Source organism: Cicer arietinum, chromosome 6, assembly GCF_000331145.2.
Source record: "Cicer arietinum cultivar CDC Frontier isolate Library 1 chromosome 6, Cicar.CDCFrontier_v2.0, whole genome shotgun sequence".
Classification (NCBI taxonomy): domain Eukaryota; kingdom Viridiplantae; phylum Streptophyta; class Magnoliopsida; order Fabales; family Fabaceae; genus Cicer; species Cicer arietinum.
The window spans coordinates 24995908-25014156 of NC_021165.2; the positions used below are offsets into that span (position 1 = coordinate 24995908).

The window sequence follows — 18249 nt, forward strand, 5'->3', positions numbered from 1 at the left end:
ATCTCAACCGTTAATTGAAATTTAGACGTGAGTAACTACGTAACACAATTATTGAAGTGGATCTGATTCCCAAATTTTTATTGATTACTTGTAACTGAAGTATCACATTGACTTCTTTATATAAGAGTATAGTCTACCACCAATTCTGTTATATCAGAAAATCACTCAACTACAAATTAGCTTTTAACAACTAACTAACTTATTGAATTATATTTCAAAAAGCAATTCAAGTGTCTCAAGTTATTATGTTGAGCTAGTAACAAGGAAGTGCAAAAATATACCTTTCAATTACCAGAGTCAACGTAGACCTCAAAGAACTTTGACAACGGCATTCTTCTCACAAAATTTTGAATCCACAACTTTGTGGGGTATAAGTAGCATCCTCACCAACTTCATTGGAAAATAATTTTATGAGTTTAACAAAACTATCATGGCAATATAAGATACCATACAATAAGACTGAAGTGAACCAATCAGCTTCTTATTGACAAAACAAAATTTCCAAGTATGAGGACAAAGTTTATTATATAGAAAGCAAAAGAGAAACCTAATTAACTTATTATATAAACAAAAATCAAAATGAATTAAATGACCAAAATTCTATGGAAAGAGGTCATATACTATTAACAATATTATGATGTCAAGAGCTTTGGCCAGACAAAGCAAACAAATTTGGAGCAATGGTGATTCATTTCATGACTCTGATCAACGAACCGAAGCACAAATCGACTGCTGATTGTACAATTCTGGAACTCCGTTTGTGATTTTCTGTCTGCTTTTTCTCCTGTTTGTTACAACTACAAATCCTTCACCGTCTAATTTATCTTGCTCTTCACCGTCATCACTGGAATTAACCACTGTCTTGTTCTTTTCATCAGTTCCATAAGTTATTTTTATGACAGCACTGTCTTTAGCTACTTCATCAGAAGAATTTTCCAAATCCTCAACTTCTCCTTCAGTAATTTTAGCCTCATCCACAGCATCAGCATTTTGATGAACAGATTTCACTAGAAAACTCAGCAATATCTGCCTTGCTATCTCTGACTTCTCAGATTCCGAAAGACTGTGTTTTGAAGGACTGCTCTTATTTTCATCACTGGAGACATTTGAATTGGCATCACTAGTTTCTATTTGGGAGGCACTTCTTGGAACAAACTCGGGAGCATGTGGATTCATGATTCTTGGACCGCCGGATCCACTTATTTCCCTTATCTTCGATGATCCATGTTTCATGCGGAAAGTATAGTTGGTTCTGTAATACAATGGTGATCGAGGACCACAAGGGACCCTTGCAGCAGCAGGAGGAAGCACAGGCTCCACAAGTATTCCTTGACTCCCATTTGCATCATATATGCTTGCCACGGGAACGGGATTTAAATGGCGAGACGCAGACAACGTTCCTGGACTGAATGGTTTGGCTGCAGCTGAAAGCTTACTTCCATTTGTTTCTGTAGGTTTTGTCTGATCAGATGAAAGGGAAACCTTCTCGAGTTCGGATGCAGAACTTTCTTTTTCAGATTCATCATGAATTACTTCTTTTTCATCTTGCTGTTGAACTGCTTCAGCTATAGATTTTTCAATAGAAGCTTCTTGTTTCTGCGTCTCATTTTCATCGTTTACCTTTTCTACCTCAGTTTTTTCCAACAATGGCTTTAAAACTGTACCTGGTGGTGCTACAGCCACTTCTTTGTATGATATAGACTTTGAAGCCAATGAACTCAATGATGCCGGAGAAGATGAGATTTTCGAGGACAACAAAGCTTTCGAAGTTTTTGATTGTCTAGATGGAGATAACAAAGCCGAAGTTACTTTTGGAGCTCCTTTTTGGGGCAGGGAAGTAGTGTCATTCCTGTAACTGGTTTCTTTGTGAATGCTGAGCTTCGATAGATTAGGCCGTTGTCTGCGCCCGGACTTGCGGTTAGCACCGTTACCTGACCGCCCTTTTGAATTGGCTTCTTGCCAACCTTCATCGGACGACGTCTCATAAACAGCTTCGCTTGTCACTGGCTTGTGCCTGCTGAGATCACCACCAATATCTTTTGGTTCATCGGAATCATGTGTGGCGTTTGTTTCATTGACATTTCCTTCTACCGTTGTTTTGACATCTTTTACGTTGTCAACCAAAACACCGTCATCCGCTATTGCAGCAGCATCATCATGTTCTTGACCGTTGTTATCACTTATTGGAAGTATCTGAAAAAACACATATATAAGTGACATGTCAAATGCAAAACAACCTAAACTGGTAAAAAAAAGTTTTCAAAATTAGTTTTGATTTGAAAATTATCATACTCTCATAGAACTTCATCTAGAACTATAAGCTAACTCCAAAAGAATGTAATAGGTTGAATTCCCTTCAAAGTTGACTTTATTAAAGGTAAAAACTCCCAATCTTTGAAACATAGTCTTCCTTGTTTCCCTCAAGAAAAAAGCATATATTACCTTAGCATACCATAAGAACATACTATAAATATGATCAAAGCAGAACTTAATCCTTTGTTTACTACTAAGACCACAAAGGGAAAATCTGTGTGTACTTTAAGAATAAATAAACATGTAAAAATATATAGTTGCCCACCTTTGGACGCCGCTGTTTCCTTTGAGCATCATTTCCTTTTGAATCATTGTCAGGACTAATAAAATCCAGGAGATCTGAAACACTGCATAAAAACATATTCACATATTTTTGTAGCCTAAAATATAACCTATTTATTTCGAACACGGTAATGCAGGAATTTCAGGTCAGACCTAAGGTGACCTTTACTTGCAATGGATGTATCTGTCTTTGGAGTTCCATTTTTCGCTGCTTCTTGCTGCTCTATTGCTTTTGATTCAAAATATTCTAGCCATGCAGCCGCGTCCTGCATTCGGTAATTTCCAAATTTTGAAAAATGTAACACTATCTATTTTCCGATATTATCTACCAACCCTATATTATTATGGAAATTATAGTATCTATCTGCAAATGAATTAGATTCACTGGTAATAACATAAGAAAGGGAATGACCTGTGTCCGGAGATCTTCTGCACCAAGCTTCGCTTGAAGTATCTTAAGTGTAGTTTGCTCATGTTGCACACTCAAAGAATATGCTTCCATCAATGAAAGAGCAATGGCTATGGCATGATAGCTTGCTGCAGTCTATAAGATGAAAAATAAAGTACAAAACAATGTTATCAAATACATGAGAGAAAGTGCAAATAGAGATTTTACTCCCCTGGAACTAGTCAGAACGGAAGCAGAATCGCTTCCTGGTAAGATCGCAAGTGCAAATAGAGATTTTAATCACAAGAGAAAGATAGATACCTGTATATGATCTGCGCCCAACAATCTTTTGTTGCACTTAAGAGCTTCATGCAGATACCTAAGGGCCACATGAACATTACCCATGCCTTCTTCCATCATAGCTACATTGATATATGTTGCAGCCGTATTTGGATGAGACAGACCACATGTGAAATGAAGGAGGAATAGGGCACGATTAACATACCTGTCAAAATATGAATTAAGTTCAATGACAACATAGTAAGTTTCAGAATAATCAATAGAAAATCACGACTCAAGAAACTAAACCGATTCAAAGTTTGACTTACTTCAGAGCCAGCTCAATATGTTGCAGACGATAATAGAAAACAGAAAGATCGCCGTAGCTTTTCATTGTGTCAGGATGGTCAAGTCCAAGCTCTCTTTCATTTATATCCAAGGCTTTTTGCTGATAAATGGTAGCCTGAATAATAAAGACGGTAATATAAAAATTTAGCATAAACACAGGACCTTAATTATTCACTACATAAAGTTGACACATGGCTCCATCGAGTGTTGTTAAATAGAGGCTATAGCAGCAATATTTAGTACAAAGGTATCATAGCAGAAATTACAAAGCACTATTTTCTGCAATTGCCAACATTAGACCGCCATTCCCACACAACTATGTAGTACTTTCTCAATACAAGGAATAACACCATTGATTCATTGTCATTTATAGGCACAACAATTCTACAACGTGCATTAAATTTATCCTTTGTTTCCTCTTTTTTCCCTTGTAGCTTACTACTATAGGAAAAAAAAACTATAAATTGAATTTTTATCATCACTAAACTAAAACCTGACAAGTTTACTTTACCTGGTTAAAATCTCCTGTGTGGTAGAGAACCACAGCGAGAAGACTATATGCACTTGCAGTATTTCGATGATATGGACCACAAACAGCCATCATCTTCGCTAAGGCCTGTATATGATAGTAATGTCAAACAACGAACCAAATTTATAAAAAAAAAAAAAAAAAAACACAGAATAAAATATTTCAAGTCCAAGCTCTCTTTCATTTATATCCAAGGCTTTTTGCTGATAAATGGTAGCCTGAATAATAAAGACGGTAATATAAAAATTTAGCATAAACACAGGACCTTAATTATTCACTACATAAAGTTGACACATGGCTCCATCGAGTGTTGTTAAATAGAGGCTATAGCAGCAATATTTAGTACAAAGGTATCATAGCAGAAATTACAAAGCACTATTTTCTGCAATTGCCAACATTAGACCGCCATTCCCACACAACTATGTAGTACTTTCTCAATACAAGGAATAACACCATTGATTCATTGTCATTTATAGGCACAACAATTCTACAACGTGCATTAAATTTATCCTTTGTTTCCTCTTTTTTCCCTTGTAGCTTACTACTATAGGAAAAAAAAACTATAAATTGAATTTTTATCATCACTAAACTAAAACCTGACAAGTTTACTTTACCTGGTTAAAATCTCCTGTGTGGTAGAGAACCACAGCGAGAAGACTATATGCACTTGCAGTATTTCGATGATATGGACCACAAACAGCCATCATCTTCGCTAAGGCCTGTATATGATAGTAATGTCAAACAACGAACCAAATTTATAAAAAAAAAAAAAAAAAACACAGAATGATATATTATACACAGACCGAAGAAATTCATTGTTACCTTTGTCCCATAACTCACAGCATCCTCAAGCTTTCCTTTATCAAGAGCAATTTTGGATGATTCCAATAAATTACGCCCATCTATTGAAGAGCACCCAACATGCTGTAAAGTAAAAAATAATCTTGTTGTTAAATAGTATATTGAGACTATGTTCATGAAATATTCATAAAATGGACTTGAAACTGATCTATATATAAAAATATCCAACCTTGCAGACAGGAACAAGACTGATAATATCATACTTTCCAAAGGGCTTAGGGGACTCCATGTCATAATCTCTAGGGAACAATTCTAATCCAACCTGAGAAACACAATAACATCTGGAATCGATAAAAGATTCATGTTAAAAGAATATGATAAAGTAATTGAATGAAACAATTGATACCTTGTGACATAGTCCTCTGAGAATAGATAACTTCCTCAAATGTTGAAATTCATCTTTTAATGTCCATCCAAACCTTTGAGACAAAAATGAACGTAACCAATGAATTTTGAGGCGATGATCATCGCCTGATGTTTGGTCGGTATCTTCAGTTCGACACCCTCCAAGTAAAAAATTCAGTGTTGATGCAATGACTGAAGGTAAATCAGCTACATTGTTGACAGAAGCAATAACAGCTTTAAGTAGATGCTTGAATGCTCGAGTAATCATCTCGTGAATACAAAGTGATTGTATGTGTGGAAGATTCTCTGCAAGTTTAACCTGATTTATACATGAATGAGATTAGAACCAGCAAAAACAAACTAAATTAACAAAACTAGAATAACTAGCCAGAGTTTTTAGTCTACAAAAGTAGCTTTAGAACACTAAGGGCCCGTTTACTTTCCTTGTTTTACTGTTTTAATTTTCATTTCAATTAATAAACATAAGAGAATATAAATCAAATATTTTACTCGCCATTTTCTTTTTCAGAAATTTAAAAAATTTCAAAACATTGTTTTCATTGTTTCTAAAAATGCATTATTCCTAGCTTGTCTCTCTAAATGACAATTATTTACTACACGAGCCTTCTATCTCCTTGTTAAAAATTTAAAATGAACACATGTTTTAAAAATTATAAAACGGAAAATGGTTTAGAAAGCAAACAGGCCCCAAAACCTTAGAACATGTTAACATTCGTTCAATCAAAAGAAGAGATACTTTAGAGGAAACAAGGATAAAGAGAAAAGTTTCTCACCACTTCACCCAATGATCCCATCTTTAGTCCTCTTAAATGCATGAAGTCAGTCAGCGTTCGACCATCGACAGGAGAAAGTTCAAGGGATCCGAAGTCCGTAACCTAAAACAGTAACACACTCAGTTCTTAATCCATGGCTACAGCCTTCAAGTTATTCAAAGAAATGTAGAATCCATTGAAGAATGTAATTTTACCAGCTTTGGCAAGGCAACTTCATCATAAAACTTGTGTGCCATATTGATGAGTTCATCCACTGACTGTTGAATGGAAACACATTGAAACCACAGGTAAAAATATATAAAGTCACATTTATTTATCATAAACATAACAACAGAGCAAAAGATAAAAATACAACTAAAAATAAGCTACCATGTACTATAAATAAAATTACCATAATCACAAGAGAAGTGACAAAAATACAAGTTTATTTTCAAGTAAAACAAATGATGACAACAAAATACACCAAGAGAAAGTATTCCACATACCTTCAAATGAAGACCAGATCCAGATTCTTTGATACGCGAAAAGGCTTCTTTAGAAAGCAGTGTCTCCAATTCATTAGAACTACTTAATTCGTCATTATTTGGCTCCCTAGAATCAGTACCATCTAACTCACTTGCTTTCTTTTCCCTCTTCTTCAAAAATTTAAATTGATTTCCAAGACCTTTCACAGCTTGCTCAACATTTCCATTCTTGTTATCGGAACCGACATCGGTTGAAGTTTCCTGTTTTTGCAGATGCTGCATCCAAGAAGAACCAAGTTCCCATCGAATAGACCTTTCCGAAACACTTGGCTCCTCTTTTATCTTTTCCGTCCATTCTTCTACCACTTTCCTAACAAGATCTTTAGAAGCATCCAAGTCATCAAAATTTGACAAGGATGTTAATGTCCCTTCTGAGAACTCAGCTCCAGACTTGTGAAGCAATACCCTCAAACTGCAAGCATCATAAAAATGTTGCTATTGTTAATAAATTAACCAAATATAATATGTAATGTGGAATATCCAATCTTGGAATAGCTTATTGTACCAACCTATTGATGTTAAGAGCATTTGCTCCACCATCTGGTTGGTCATCTATTTCAATATCTTGAACTTTAGGCTTCTTTGCGTTTGCATTACCGACGACCTTTACTGTTGCTGTATATCCACAGTGGTTAACGACAACAACGGTCAAGGAAGAAGTGTCCTGTCATAAAAAAGGCCACAAAAACCTCTTATCTAAAATAATTGATAAAGTAACGGTACAATTGACAAAATAATAGTTAACGTAACTATGAAATTCAAAAAACGACATATAAATAGTAACAATTTTTTCTTAAAACAACAAGTAAAAAGGAACAGAGGAAGTAGGATGGTAATCAATCATCAATGTGATTTTTTGTAAAATAACAAAACAAAAGAGAGATTAAACTATAAATCTACAATAACTTCTATAATAAAATTGAAATATGGGATTATGACTTACATTAACGGTGACACTTTCATCAGCAGACAACCCTTTAATTAAATTCTTCTGAACATGCTCATTTTGTTTACTGGGTTCATTCAGTGTAGAATCAAACTTTCCATTCCCATCGTGTTTGACTACAATCAATAAGTCTCCCACTTGATCTTGATGCAGAACAGAATTCATTTCATTCTTCTTACTAGACTTGGATTCCATCACATGCTGTATAGCTGCAGCGGCCTTAAATATCGATGTATCAACAAACTGACTGTGAAGAAGAAAAGCTTTTCGATCTCTGATCACCCTCTCCTCCTCAGTTTTGCTAGGAAGAGAAGCCAATATAGCAAAATCTGTCGCCCACGGTCGAAGATCGTATGCTCTGTTTCTTCCCTGGCCACCACCATTACCACCCCAGTTTTCGTCCTCAGCAGGTAGAGCTGGAAAGTTTGAAAGAGATTCGCCAACAGACGGAGGAACAAGCCATGTATTCGATCGGAGTCCATATGGAAGATTGCCAAACTGCAGAAACAAGTAATTAATAAAATACAATCTCGTTCAGTTTAATAACTATACACTGAAAGTGAAATTTACATAAATGTCAAATCATATTTAAAAATTGTCAATCAGTGGAATATTAATTCTCAAAGCCTCTTTAAACTGCGTTAAGATAGTCATATATTAGTATAAGTGTATCTAAAACTTGTTTGCACTATGGAAGGCTAACCTTATTACGGTCTGAGAAAGCTTTCATCAATGATCCATAGGCCTGCATTGATCAGTCATTTGTTAGAATCAAAGGTGAAAACATTGAACGAGTAGCTTATGCAGTGGGATCTGACAAAATCCATCACATGAACTAACATGTACTAACATGTTTCTGCTAAAAAAGTCTTTATAATTTATTAGTTGATTTCAGGGAATCTAACTGAATTCACTTGAGTTCATATTTTCGTTCGCTTTATGTTTACAGTGTTTCTCAACATATTTTTTGATGATACACTTCTTTGTTTTTTTTTTTACTGAAAAAGGTTTATTGCATTTTGACAGTTATTAGCAGTTATTTTCGTTTTACATATACAATAAATCTGTTTTACAATACACCTCTTGAAATGACAGTTATTTTGCATTTTTAATGTAGAACAATAGGCAAATAAATAGATAGATACTGAAACATACACAGGGACCAAGAAATTCAGGTATCAGAAATTAACAAGACAAGCAAATATAAATTTGTGAATAAAAACTGAAACGTACATTTGAAAAACCTCTACTGAGCTGTTGCAGAAGATCAACCAATGTGTGACTCTGTAGAGACAGCTTTCCAACACTATAAAAGCCTTTCTCTGAAGCAACAACTTCTATCATTTTCCCATTGCTGATTTTAACCTTCATGCACAAACAACACTTTCATTTTCAACTTAAAACCAGACATAACAAAACAAAATCTCTTGAAATTGCGTACTAATAACACACTCTCCAAAGCACTTTGAGATGACATACTATGTACAAGTGAGTTTTGGTTCAAAACACAACATGTTTAGATGATTTCATGTATATTAAAAAATTTACTTATATTTTAGACAGAAGTAGTATTAATTATTACTTTGACTCATCTACATCATTCCATACACATCACTCTATTGCATTAACTCTTGAGTGGCCTTCTTTATTTGTTAACTACTTTTCAAAATGATGAAATGCATATGAATATAAAATTATACAACTCAGTTAAAAATGTGTTACAAAGATTGCAATTGAAAGTGTGTTGTTAACTAAAATTTCTCTCTTAATTTAACTTTCTACATCCATATAATTGATAAAGTAAGAATATAATTTACAAATTTGCTACCAACACCCCTCACTTTACTACCCATACCCCTCATTTATTTTAAAAACAAAATATTCAAAATGCCCTTGAATATTTATAATATTCTTTAACTCCATTAATTCCTTCATCACCATTCTTAACCACTCAAAACTCACATATCACAAAATCACCATAACTCATAATCATTCAAAATTTACATTACTCACTCATAATTTGCACCCCATCAGTTTTCTCTTCACATTGTGGTTAAAGTGACCCAATAAAGTAAAGTATGTTTGTTGTTCTGTTTTTTAGTTTGTAAATTTTTTCAAAATGTGGGGATTTTACATGAACTCAATTCGTAACATTACTTGAACTGAATTCACGTACATTATAAAATTATAAAAATTCTAGGTAGTATGTGAATTAAGTTCGTGTAAACGTAGTGATTTAAGATTGCGGAGTTTGAGACTCATTGTTGGTATGTGAATTGAGTTCATGTAAACTACTTGAATTGAGTTTAGTAAATTGAACTAAGTTCACGTAAACTTCTATGTACATTGTAAAAATTTCAGCTAGTATGTAAGGTGAGTTCAACGTACTTGATGTGATATATTTGTTTCTTTCAATAAAGTAAGAATATAATTGATAATTATAAAATTACATAAATAACACATTTCTTTCTAAAGAGAGAAAATAAGAAAGAAAAAATGGAAAACCTGAAGCTGAAAGTAATCTCCTTTGCGTCTATCATCTTCATCCTTCGTTTCACATTTCTTCAAATCTAAAAAAAAAAAATATATTAAAATTTAAACCTTACCATAACCGCATGAAAAATTGAAGAGACGTAGAAAATAGAGAGAGAAACGCACGTAAAATCGGAGGAGTGAGATGAGAGAAAGAGAAGAATTCGTAAAAATCTGACAACTTCGGCGTTGGATGAATCGCCACCATTCCGACATTATCCGAAATCGGCGACGCCGGTGGATCCGACGACGGTAACCCGACCCGGGAATCTCCATTGGGTGTCGCGGGTGGACTCACGCTGCTCTTGTTTTGATTTTGGGCCTTTCCGTTTTTCTTGGGCTTTGATTCTGGGCCTGTTATGGTGCGTTTGGGCTTCCCGAACCTTGTTGTGCAGGCAATAATATCCAATAGTCTTCGCACGTGTGTAACTGCTTGAACCTCTTCATAGTAATTCTCTGTAATTTCACAATTTTCAAATTATTATTTTTAGTCATGCATTGTACATGCACTCATTCATGTCTTATCATTATTTTTTTATATAAATTAATATCACTATACTACTTTGTTATATAAATTTCTAAAATACCCACATTTAAAGATATAATTGGATGCATGTATACAATTTTTTTCATGTTTGGTGTACAACTTTTACCAGAATAATCTACTATGTTGGAAAAAATATATTAAAGTAAAAGTCAACATTCAATTTTATCCCTAAATTATCAGATAATTTAAATTACAAAAATATTATAATCAATAAATTATTCTCAATTTGTGAAGTGAATACTACTTTCTAAAAAAAGTTATAGTTCAATAAGTAGCTTGATTGATTAAGAATAATTTAAAAATATTTATTACATTTTTATAGTTTGACTAAATGACAATAATATAGTTATTCTAGATAAGAAATTGAAGTTTACTCTGAAAATTGGAATAAAGATATATATATATATGTAAAGGAGATGGAAACAGAAAAGTGGGGTTTGGTACTCAATTCCACCTAAGATGCAAGTTGAATGAATAAATGACAGAACAAATCTCGACGAATCCAATGTTTGCATCACTCAAAAACAAATATCACCGCAAATGAAAATGAAAATGACAATGACAATAATAATGTATACAATTTTCAACAAAACAATTCTAACAATTAAAGTATGAAAATAGTTTTCATCAACAAAATAAAGGTATGAAAATTGTTAGTTATATATTTTGACAAGTCATAACAAAAATAAATTATGTTGAAAGCATCTGAACGAATGAATGTCATTGCTTTCTGAGTATGACAAGGGCCCCCAGAAAATGATATTTTTATATGTTGCCATAAAATATATAATAATGACTTCTTAGGAGCAACCTGTCTTCCCAAATATGGAAGATATTAAATACCATTTCCTAACCATAAATATTATGTTAGGTCATTCACATATATTTTTTACCATATAGTTTATCCAATCAGCATTGCTATTTCACATGAACAATTATATAAGAGAACAATGTGTAAAAGTAAGAGATTTGATTAATCAAATTTTAATTGACTGTATGACTAAAAAAAATATGGAAGAGTAGTGAGTAGTTATTACTTGTAATATGATGTCATATAAATTTTGTCAATCACTTTTCATAATAATAAATATTTTTCTTATTCTAATCACTAAATTTGAGTAAAATAATTACTAAATCTTGACAACTATAGGATTTTATACATTTTCATTAACAAAATATGAATCTATGGATGAAATGGAAATTTTGGGTGATTTAGGCAGAGATACAAAGTATTCATCCATAATTTTGAGGATTTAGGTAGGAGTATAATCTAAAATATCATTCATTCATTCTACTACATTTTAAAAACAAAATCTATGAGTAAAAAAAATGTCCTAAAATATTTGACTCTTTCAATTTGGAAAGTTTTTATTTTCAATTATATTATTTAATTAATATTATTTGCATCTTTTTCAATACAATATTTTTTACTATACATTTATAATATTTATAATTCATCAATACTTAAGAATAATACATATTTCTCTTTTAATTATACATTCTTTTAATATATATAAAATAATTAAACAGATAAAATATAAAATCAATTTAAATTCAAATTCAACTTGTAAAGATACCAAATGTTTCAGCAAAAACGAGAGAGCATAGTTGATTTTCCATTTTCAATTTGGTAGATAGATGCGTGAACAAATATTAAATTATTAATTAAAATACTTCTTCCATTTCACAACAAATATTATTTAATCTAAAAAAAGTCTTAAAATAAATGTTATTATCAATTTTTAATATAATTTTAATTATTTATTTTCTATACCATCTTTTAATAATTATTATATGTAAACATTACAAAATATGATTGTACTTTACATTTATAATAATGAAAAATTCACTAATAATTAAAACATATAATTTGATAAAAACAAATTCTTTTTTTATAATTATTATATTTTTTAATATGTGCATTAAAATCTTAAACAACACGCATTATAAAATAAATAAAAAATATTCTTTTATACTAATCTTTAATAATTATTATATATACAACTTATAAATCATTATTATAATTTATAATAATAATAATAATAATAATAATAATAATAATAATAATGCATCAATAATTACGATAAATAATTTGATAAAAATAAATTATATTTTTTTTAATTATTATACTTTGTATGCTAAAATTTTAACCAATCCTTCAATATTGTGAAAGGAAAAGAGTAGTAATGTTTCCAATAGGCAATAGTCATGATTCATTAGTGGTCACACCCCCCTAGACATGTCCAATCTCCTATGTCGTTTATAGGGTATGCCCCAGTTCGTTATTCAATCGGCTCTAAAAGTTAGGTATGTTTAGTTCCAAAAAATACTCTCAAAGATATAAATAAAATAAAAACGTTCGCAAATGAGATGTCGGTATATTTAGTCTAAAATAATAAAATATAGGTCAACATATTAAAACTTCATGTATATTTTTGTTTAGATTTTATTATATAAATGATATGAACTTTAAATTTTTAGTTATATAGCATGTCATTTGTTTAAATTCTATTTTATGAAAATATATTACTACCTCCTCACAAATATATATACAATTTATTTTATCAAATCACGAGAATTAAAAAAAATTGTAGTAGTAAAATAAAATATATAAAATTGATATTAATTTTTCTATCTCATAATGAATGTCATTTAAAAAATTTACATACATATTAAAAAATATAATAATTAAAGGAAAAAGAAAAGTCATTTTAACAAATTATCGATTTTAACTATTTGTTAATTTTTCACTAGTATCAATGTAAAATACAATAATATATTGTAAGTTGTGCACATAGTAATTATTGAAAAGTGGTATAGAAAATAAATAATTAAAGTTGTATTAAAAATTGAAAATAACATTTATTTTAAAACAATTATTATTTTTTTGCTAAAATAAGATAGAGGCAGTATTTTTATAAAATGTATACTCCAATGAGGAATTAGTTAATGTCTCAATTATAATAATAAAATTAATTAGAAATATGTTAAATAAAAAAATAATTGATGAAGTTAAAATTCCAAAAAGATTCTTATAAAAAAACAAATCAATTTTTTTCAAGATTATTATATATTTATCAATGTAAATTTCCTTTTCTTTTTAAAAAATTTTAAACTTAAAAAAAATACTCTATATATATCAAATTGTAAATTTTATTTTTCTTTTTACAGCTTTTCTTACAATTTTATGAAAACAAACATAATTGAAGCAAAAGAAAGTTTTAGAATTACATGTAAAAATGGCACAAAACAATAATTAGTATTAAGAATTGCATAAAAATACCAACACATAGTAGATTTAACTGAATGCACATGCAAATATGACACATATGGTAGTTGATGCTGAATAACAGGTATGCTATAGCTACACCTACCTTCAACCATTCTTAGAACACATGGCTTTAGGGTAACAACTTCAACTTTGTCATTTAATCTCCGACCTTTAACCTTAAGGAGAGAAAGAATAAATTAATTAATTAAATAATCAAAATAAATAATTAAAAGCAACATAGTTTGGCTTATTAGGAAAAAATATACTATTGATTAAACAATTAAAAAAAATATACTCAATTGAGCTAAAAATCACAAACCTCATGAGATAAAGAATAGTTTGTAAAATGACATGTTTCCACCTTCACAGCCAATAACTTTCTCACATCAAGTATCTTATCAGTTGAGATACCCTTTTGCAAAAAATTAAAAAACTTGTTAGTGATATTAATCCACATTTAATTTAAAATAGTGATTAAAAAAACAATTTTGATGAATGTGAAATAAAAATGTGTACCTTCAATACAATTTGTGAATCATAAGGAGTAACTATTGTAATGTCAACAAGAGAAGGTGCCACTGCTGAAAAAATATGAAGGAAAAAAAAAAACAAAGGTAACAATTATTTAGTTAAAATTTTTAATGGAAAAAAAACATAAAAATGTAGTTTTTTTCTTAAATTATTGAAATGAGAAAAAGAGTGTGACCTTTCTCTTCCTTTTTCTTCTTCTCTGCCTTAGCTTTATTTGTTTTCCCTTTCCCTGATTTTGGAGCCATTTTTTTTTCTCACTACCCTTTTGGCAAAACCAAAGAACAAAAAAGAAAAATTTGGAAAAGAAAGTAATTTAATGGATGAAAAAATAAGGCACTATGTGAATGATGATGAACTTGAAGGGAAAAAAGAGAGTGAGAGAAAAAAGACTTTATAATAATAATATGGTTGAGAGAAGAATGTTGATATATTGTGAAATTGTGTTGAAAGAAGATAGGATAAGGGTCTTGTAAGTTTTTAACCTTTTTCAAGATTTGAGAGCAATTCTAGCCTCTCCTTGTTGCTAATAAGCTTTGATAGATAACCCTTCTCTCCTTTTATTTTTATTTTTTTCTTTTGTTTTTTTTTATTATCAATTTTAATAATTTTTTTTTTCTTTCACTCTCTTTATATGTGAATTGTAAAGCCTTATAAGAGATTAAGAGACAGAGAGAGCAAAATCTCATACACAATGGCTAAGGCTAAAGACAAAACAGGACAAAGGTAAAGAGAAGTTAACCGTTGATTTTGTGACACGTGGCGGATATTTGTGTGGCGGATGAATTTTTGTTTTATCACGTGTTTGGGCCTTAAGTAATTATGGACCGTTGATTTGGCCTTTTTAGATATACACAGAATCTTAGGCCTAAAAGTATATTATATTGAACTTCCAATTACAAAAAATTGTCATTTTCTCATCGGTTCTTAGCATTTGTTTTGATATTTATTACTTGTTTCTTCTTAAAATAGTTATTATATTTGTAAAAATATTTGTCTTAATAATAATAATTTTTTATTTTTAATACAATTTAAATTATTATTTTTAATTATACCTTTTAATTAATATTATATACATCACTCTTAAATTATTATTATTTATTTTATATTTATGACAAGAGAAATAAATTAATAGTTGATATAAATAGTTTAATAAAATTATTGTTTTTTATTATTCATTTATCATATTTTTTTATTTATATGAAATAATCAACTACGATAATTATTTTTAAATGAATGAATATATAGTATGTACTATTTATAAAATTATAAGTTAATCTAGTAATCCAGTCATTCTAACTCGTTTTTTGTGTTATAATATGCTCCCTACATTCAATACTTTTCGTTTCACATGAAGAGAAAGAAAGAGACTTGTTGGAAAAATAAATGAGTTATTGGTATTTTTAATTCTCTATTTTTTTTTTTTTTATTTCATGAAAAAAATGTGAGTGTAATTAATCTAGGTCAAATTTTAGTAATCAATGTTAGTATTATTATGGTAGTAGTTGATTGAAGTATTTTAAAATTGAGTCAAAAAGTTTCTTTCTTTATTTTTCATAACAACTTTCTCTATGGACATAGAAATATATGGTAATTTAAGATTTAAAAAAAGGAAGAAATACATGGTAATTATTCCGTCCTAAATAAAGAAATTTATAACCTGAAAAAAAAATTAAATAGAAAAAATGGAAATACATAAATAAATAAGTGTGAATATAAATATATCCTAACCTGCTTCTGAAATTGTTTATGTTTCTTTCCTAAATAAAAAAATAGGAAATAGTATAAGAATGTAAAAAAGATGTTACTACAAAATAGTACAAAAACTAGTTGTATCTTTTCTTTTCACTCTCATTTCTAATTTATAAAGTGCTATATAAGTAATTATTATTCATTTTATCACTATAATAATTTCCTCTCTTGAAAGATATGTCAAATTTACTTCAACTTCAAATTCTTTAGTAAAAAAAGAAAACTTCAACTTCAAATTTGTGTATGATAATGATGCAACTTTGAGCAATGAATGTGATCATCAATCTTTACGAAAGTTATTACTTAGGGGTAATTAAAGTTCACTTGACTTTTTTTTTTATGACAAAGGTTAACTTAATTACTTGAATATTTACCGTCCAAATTTTATTTGGTTGAGATGATATAATTACTAGAGAAATTTATATATAAATGTTGAGTATAGTTTTGAACTAAGATACATATTTAATCTATCAATATTAATATGTGTTAGTTAAACTATAATTTTAAAATTATATTTCTGATTTATAAATCAAGAAAAAATTATGCATTAAATGAAATTGGATTCTCTATTCTTGTACTTTCAAAAGGATAAATTTTAGACAATTTTTATTGTCAAACATGAGAGAGTAATTTTTATAATAGTGAGAAAATCATTAGAGAGAAAACAAATATAGAGAAAAATATAAAAAAAAAGATAAAAAAAAAAATAAAAATAAAGAAAGGAAAGCAAATGTAGACAATAATATAGTAGTACTATAGTACTATATATAATATAGTCCTTCCCCATTCAATTATCAAAAAGTGTATGTTTATTGTTGGTCTCATATATACTCCAAGTAGTAACAATTATTAATTTATTTATTTTAACGTAATTATTCTAGAAGTACCCTTAAATTAATTTTTTGATTTTGTGAAGCAATGATCGTTATAGTTAAGAGTAGGTAATTCAATGTATTTCTTTTTTCTTTTTTATATGAATTGGAGAAAATAAAATGTAGGTAATTAAATGTATTTCTTTTTTTCTTTTTTATATGAATTGGAGAAAATAAAATACAGCTAAATATTTTTTATAATAAGTGAGTAAGGATGTACATTTGCTTACAAATTAGTCTAGAAGGAATACTTCATTGGTATCATAATATGTGTCACATATGCACACATTTTAAGAGAAAGCCATAAATAAACAAAGTAAAATAATATTTTTATTAAATTATCTTTATAAAATATTGATAGTATTCACCACTTCTAAAAATATAAAAAAATATAAAGTGAAATATAGTTACTTTGAAAATAGAAAATAACATTTATTTTGTAATTTATTTTGAGGTCGAGTAAGATTTTAATCCATATAAAATTTACAAATTTCTTCTAGACTTATTGTAAAAAAATTACATTATTTTTTAATCTCTACAAAATTATCTTACAAACAGTTTTAGCCATTGTGAGAATGAAACATGTTTAATTTTTCTTTAACTTTTAAATTTTTGAATGATATTTTGGAGCATGTTAAGAGCATTATAAAAACTTTTTCCACACAAATTTATAACTATTTAACTTTGGATGAATTAAATATGATTTTTTTAAACGTCATAAATTTAAAATAAATGTAATGAAAATAAAGACATAAAAATTATATTTTGAGATCATTTTTTGTGGATGAATATTTTATATAATGTTGTAAACTTATCTGCAAAAAATTCATTCAAAAAATATATTTGCAAGATAATTTTGTAGGGACTAAAAAATTGAATTTTTTACAAGGAGTAAAAATAAAATTTTGTAGAAACTAAAAACTAGGTTACAATAACCCATGTTAATTAGAAACAATAAATTTATGTTGGTTAAGAACATTATTTAATCTCATTTTGTTTTCTTCTATAAACGAGTGACATAGAAGAAAAAAGACTAAGGAACGAGTCTAGAGATAGTGCAACCCTTTATATGAGATAACAAAGCAAGATAAAGGGTACGAAAAGGAATGAGATAACAAAGCAAGATATAGGGTAGGGA

General features: G+C 29.4%; 1 protein-coding gene across 1 annotated transcript; it reads right to left on the minus strand.

Annotated features, from left to right (window-relative positions):
• Nucleotides 1-460: 460 nt before the first annotated feature.
• On the minus strand, nt 461-15027 carry LOC101498532 (protein REDUCED CHLOROPLAST COVERAGE 3). Its single transcript, XM_004506901.4, has 23 exons — nt 14666-15027; nt 14476-14540; nt 14279-14371; nt 14063-14135; nt 10268-10597; nt 10115-10179; nt 8843-8974; nt 8313-8354; nt 7607-8107; nt 7173-7327; nt 6625-7075; nt 6334-6396; nt 6140-6241; nt 5347-5664; nt 5170-5262; nt 4962-5063; nt 4754-4858; nt 3592-3725; nt 3305-3488; nt 3008-3139; nt 2749-2861; nt 2579-2660; nt 461-2193 (listed from the first exon to the last, which is right to left on the minus strand). The coding sequence occupies exons 1-23, from the start codon at nt 14733-14735 to the stop codon at nt 706-708; spliced, it is 4893 nt and encodes a 1630-aa protein (XP_004506958.1). The 5' UTR covers nt 14736-15027; the 3' UTR covers nt 461-705.
• Between the last annotated feature and the right edge of the window lie 3222 nt (nt 15028-18249).

What these genes read in the sequence shown, in the direction of transcription:
- LOC101498532 (XM_004506901.4), bottom strand. Translation starts at nt 14,735, where the DNA reads ATGGCTCCAAAATCAGGGAAAGGGAAAACAAATAAAGCTAAGGCAGAG. An exon ending in ATGAAAGTGTCACCGTTAAT is followed by an intron (nt 7,328 to 7,606) that starts GTAAGTCATAAT and finishes TTTTTATGACAG; the next exon opens with GACACTTCTTCCTTGACCGT. An exon ending in TGGGATCATTGGGTGAAGTG is followed by an intron (nt 5,665 to 6,139) that starts GTGAGAAACTTT and finishes TGTATAAATCAG; the next exon opens with GTTAAACTTGCAGAGAATCT.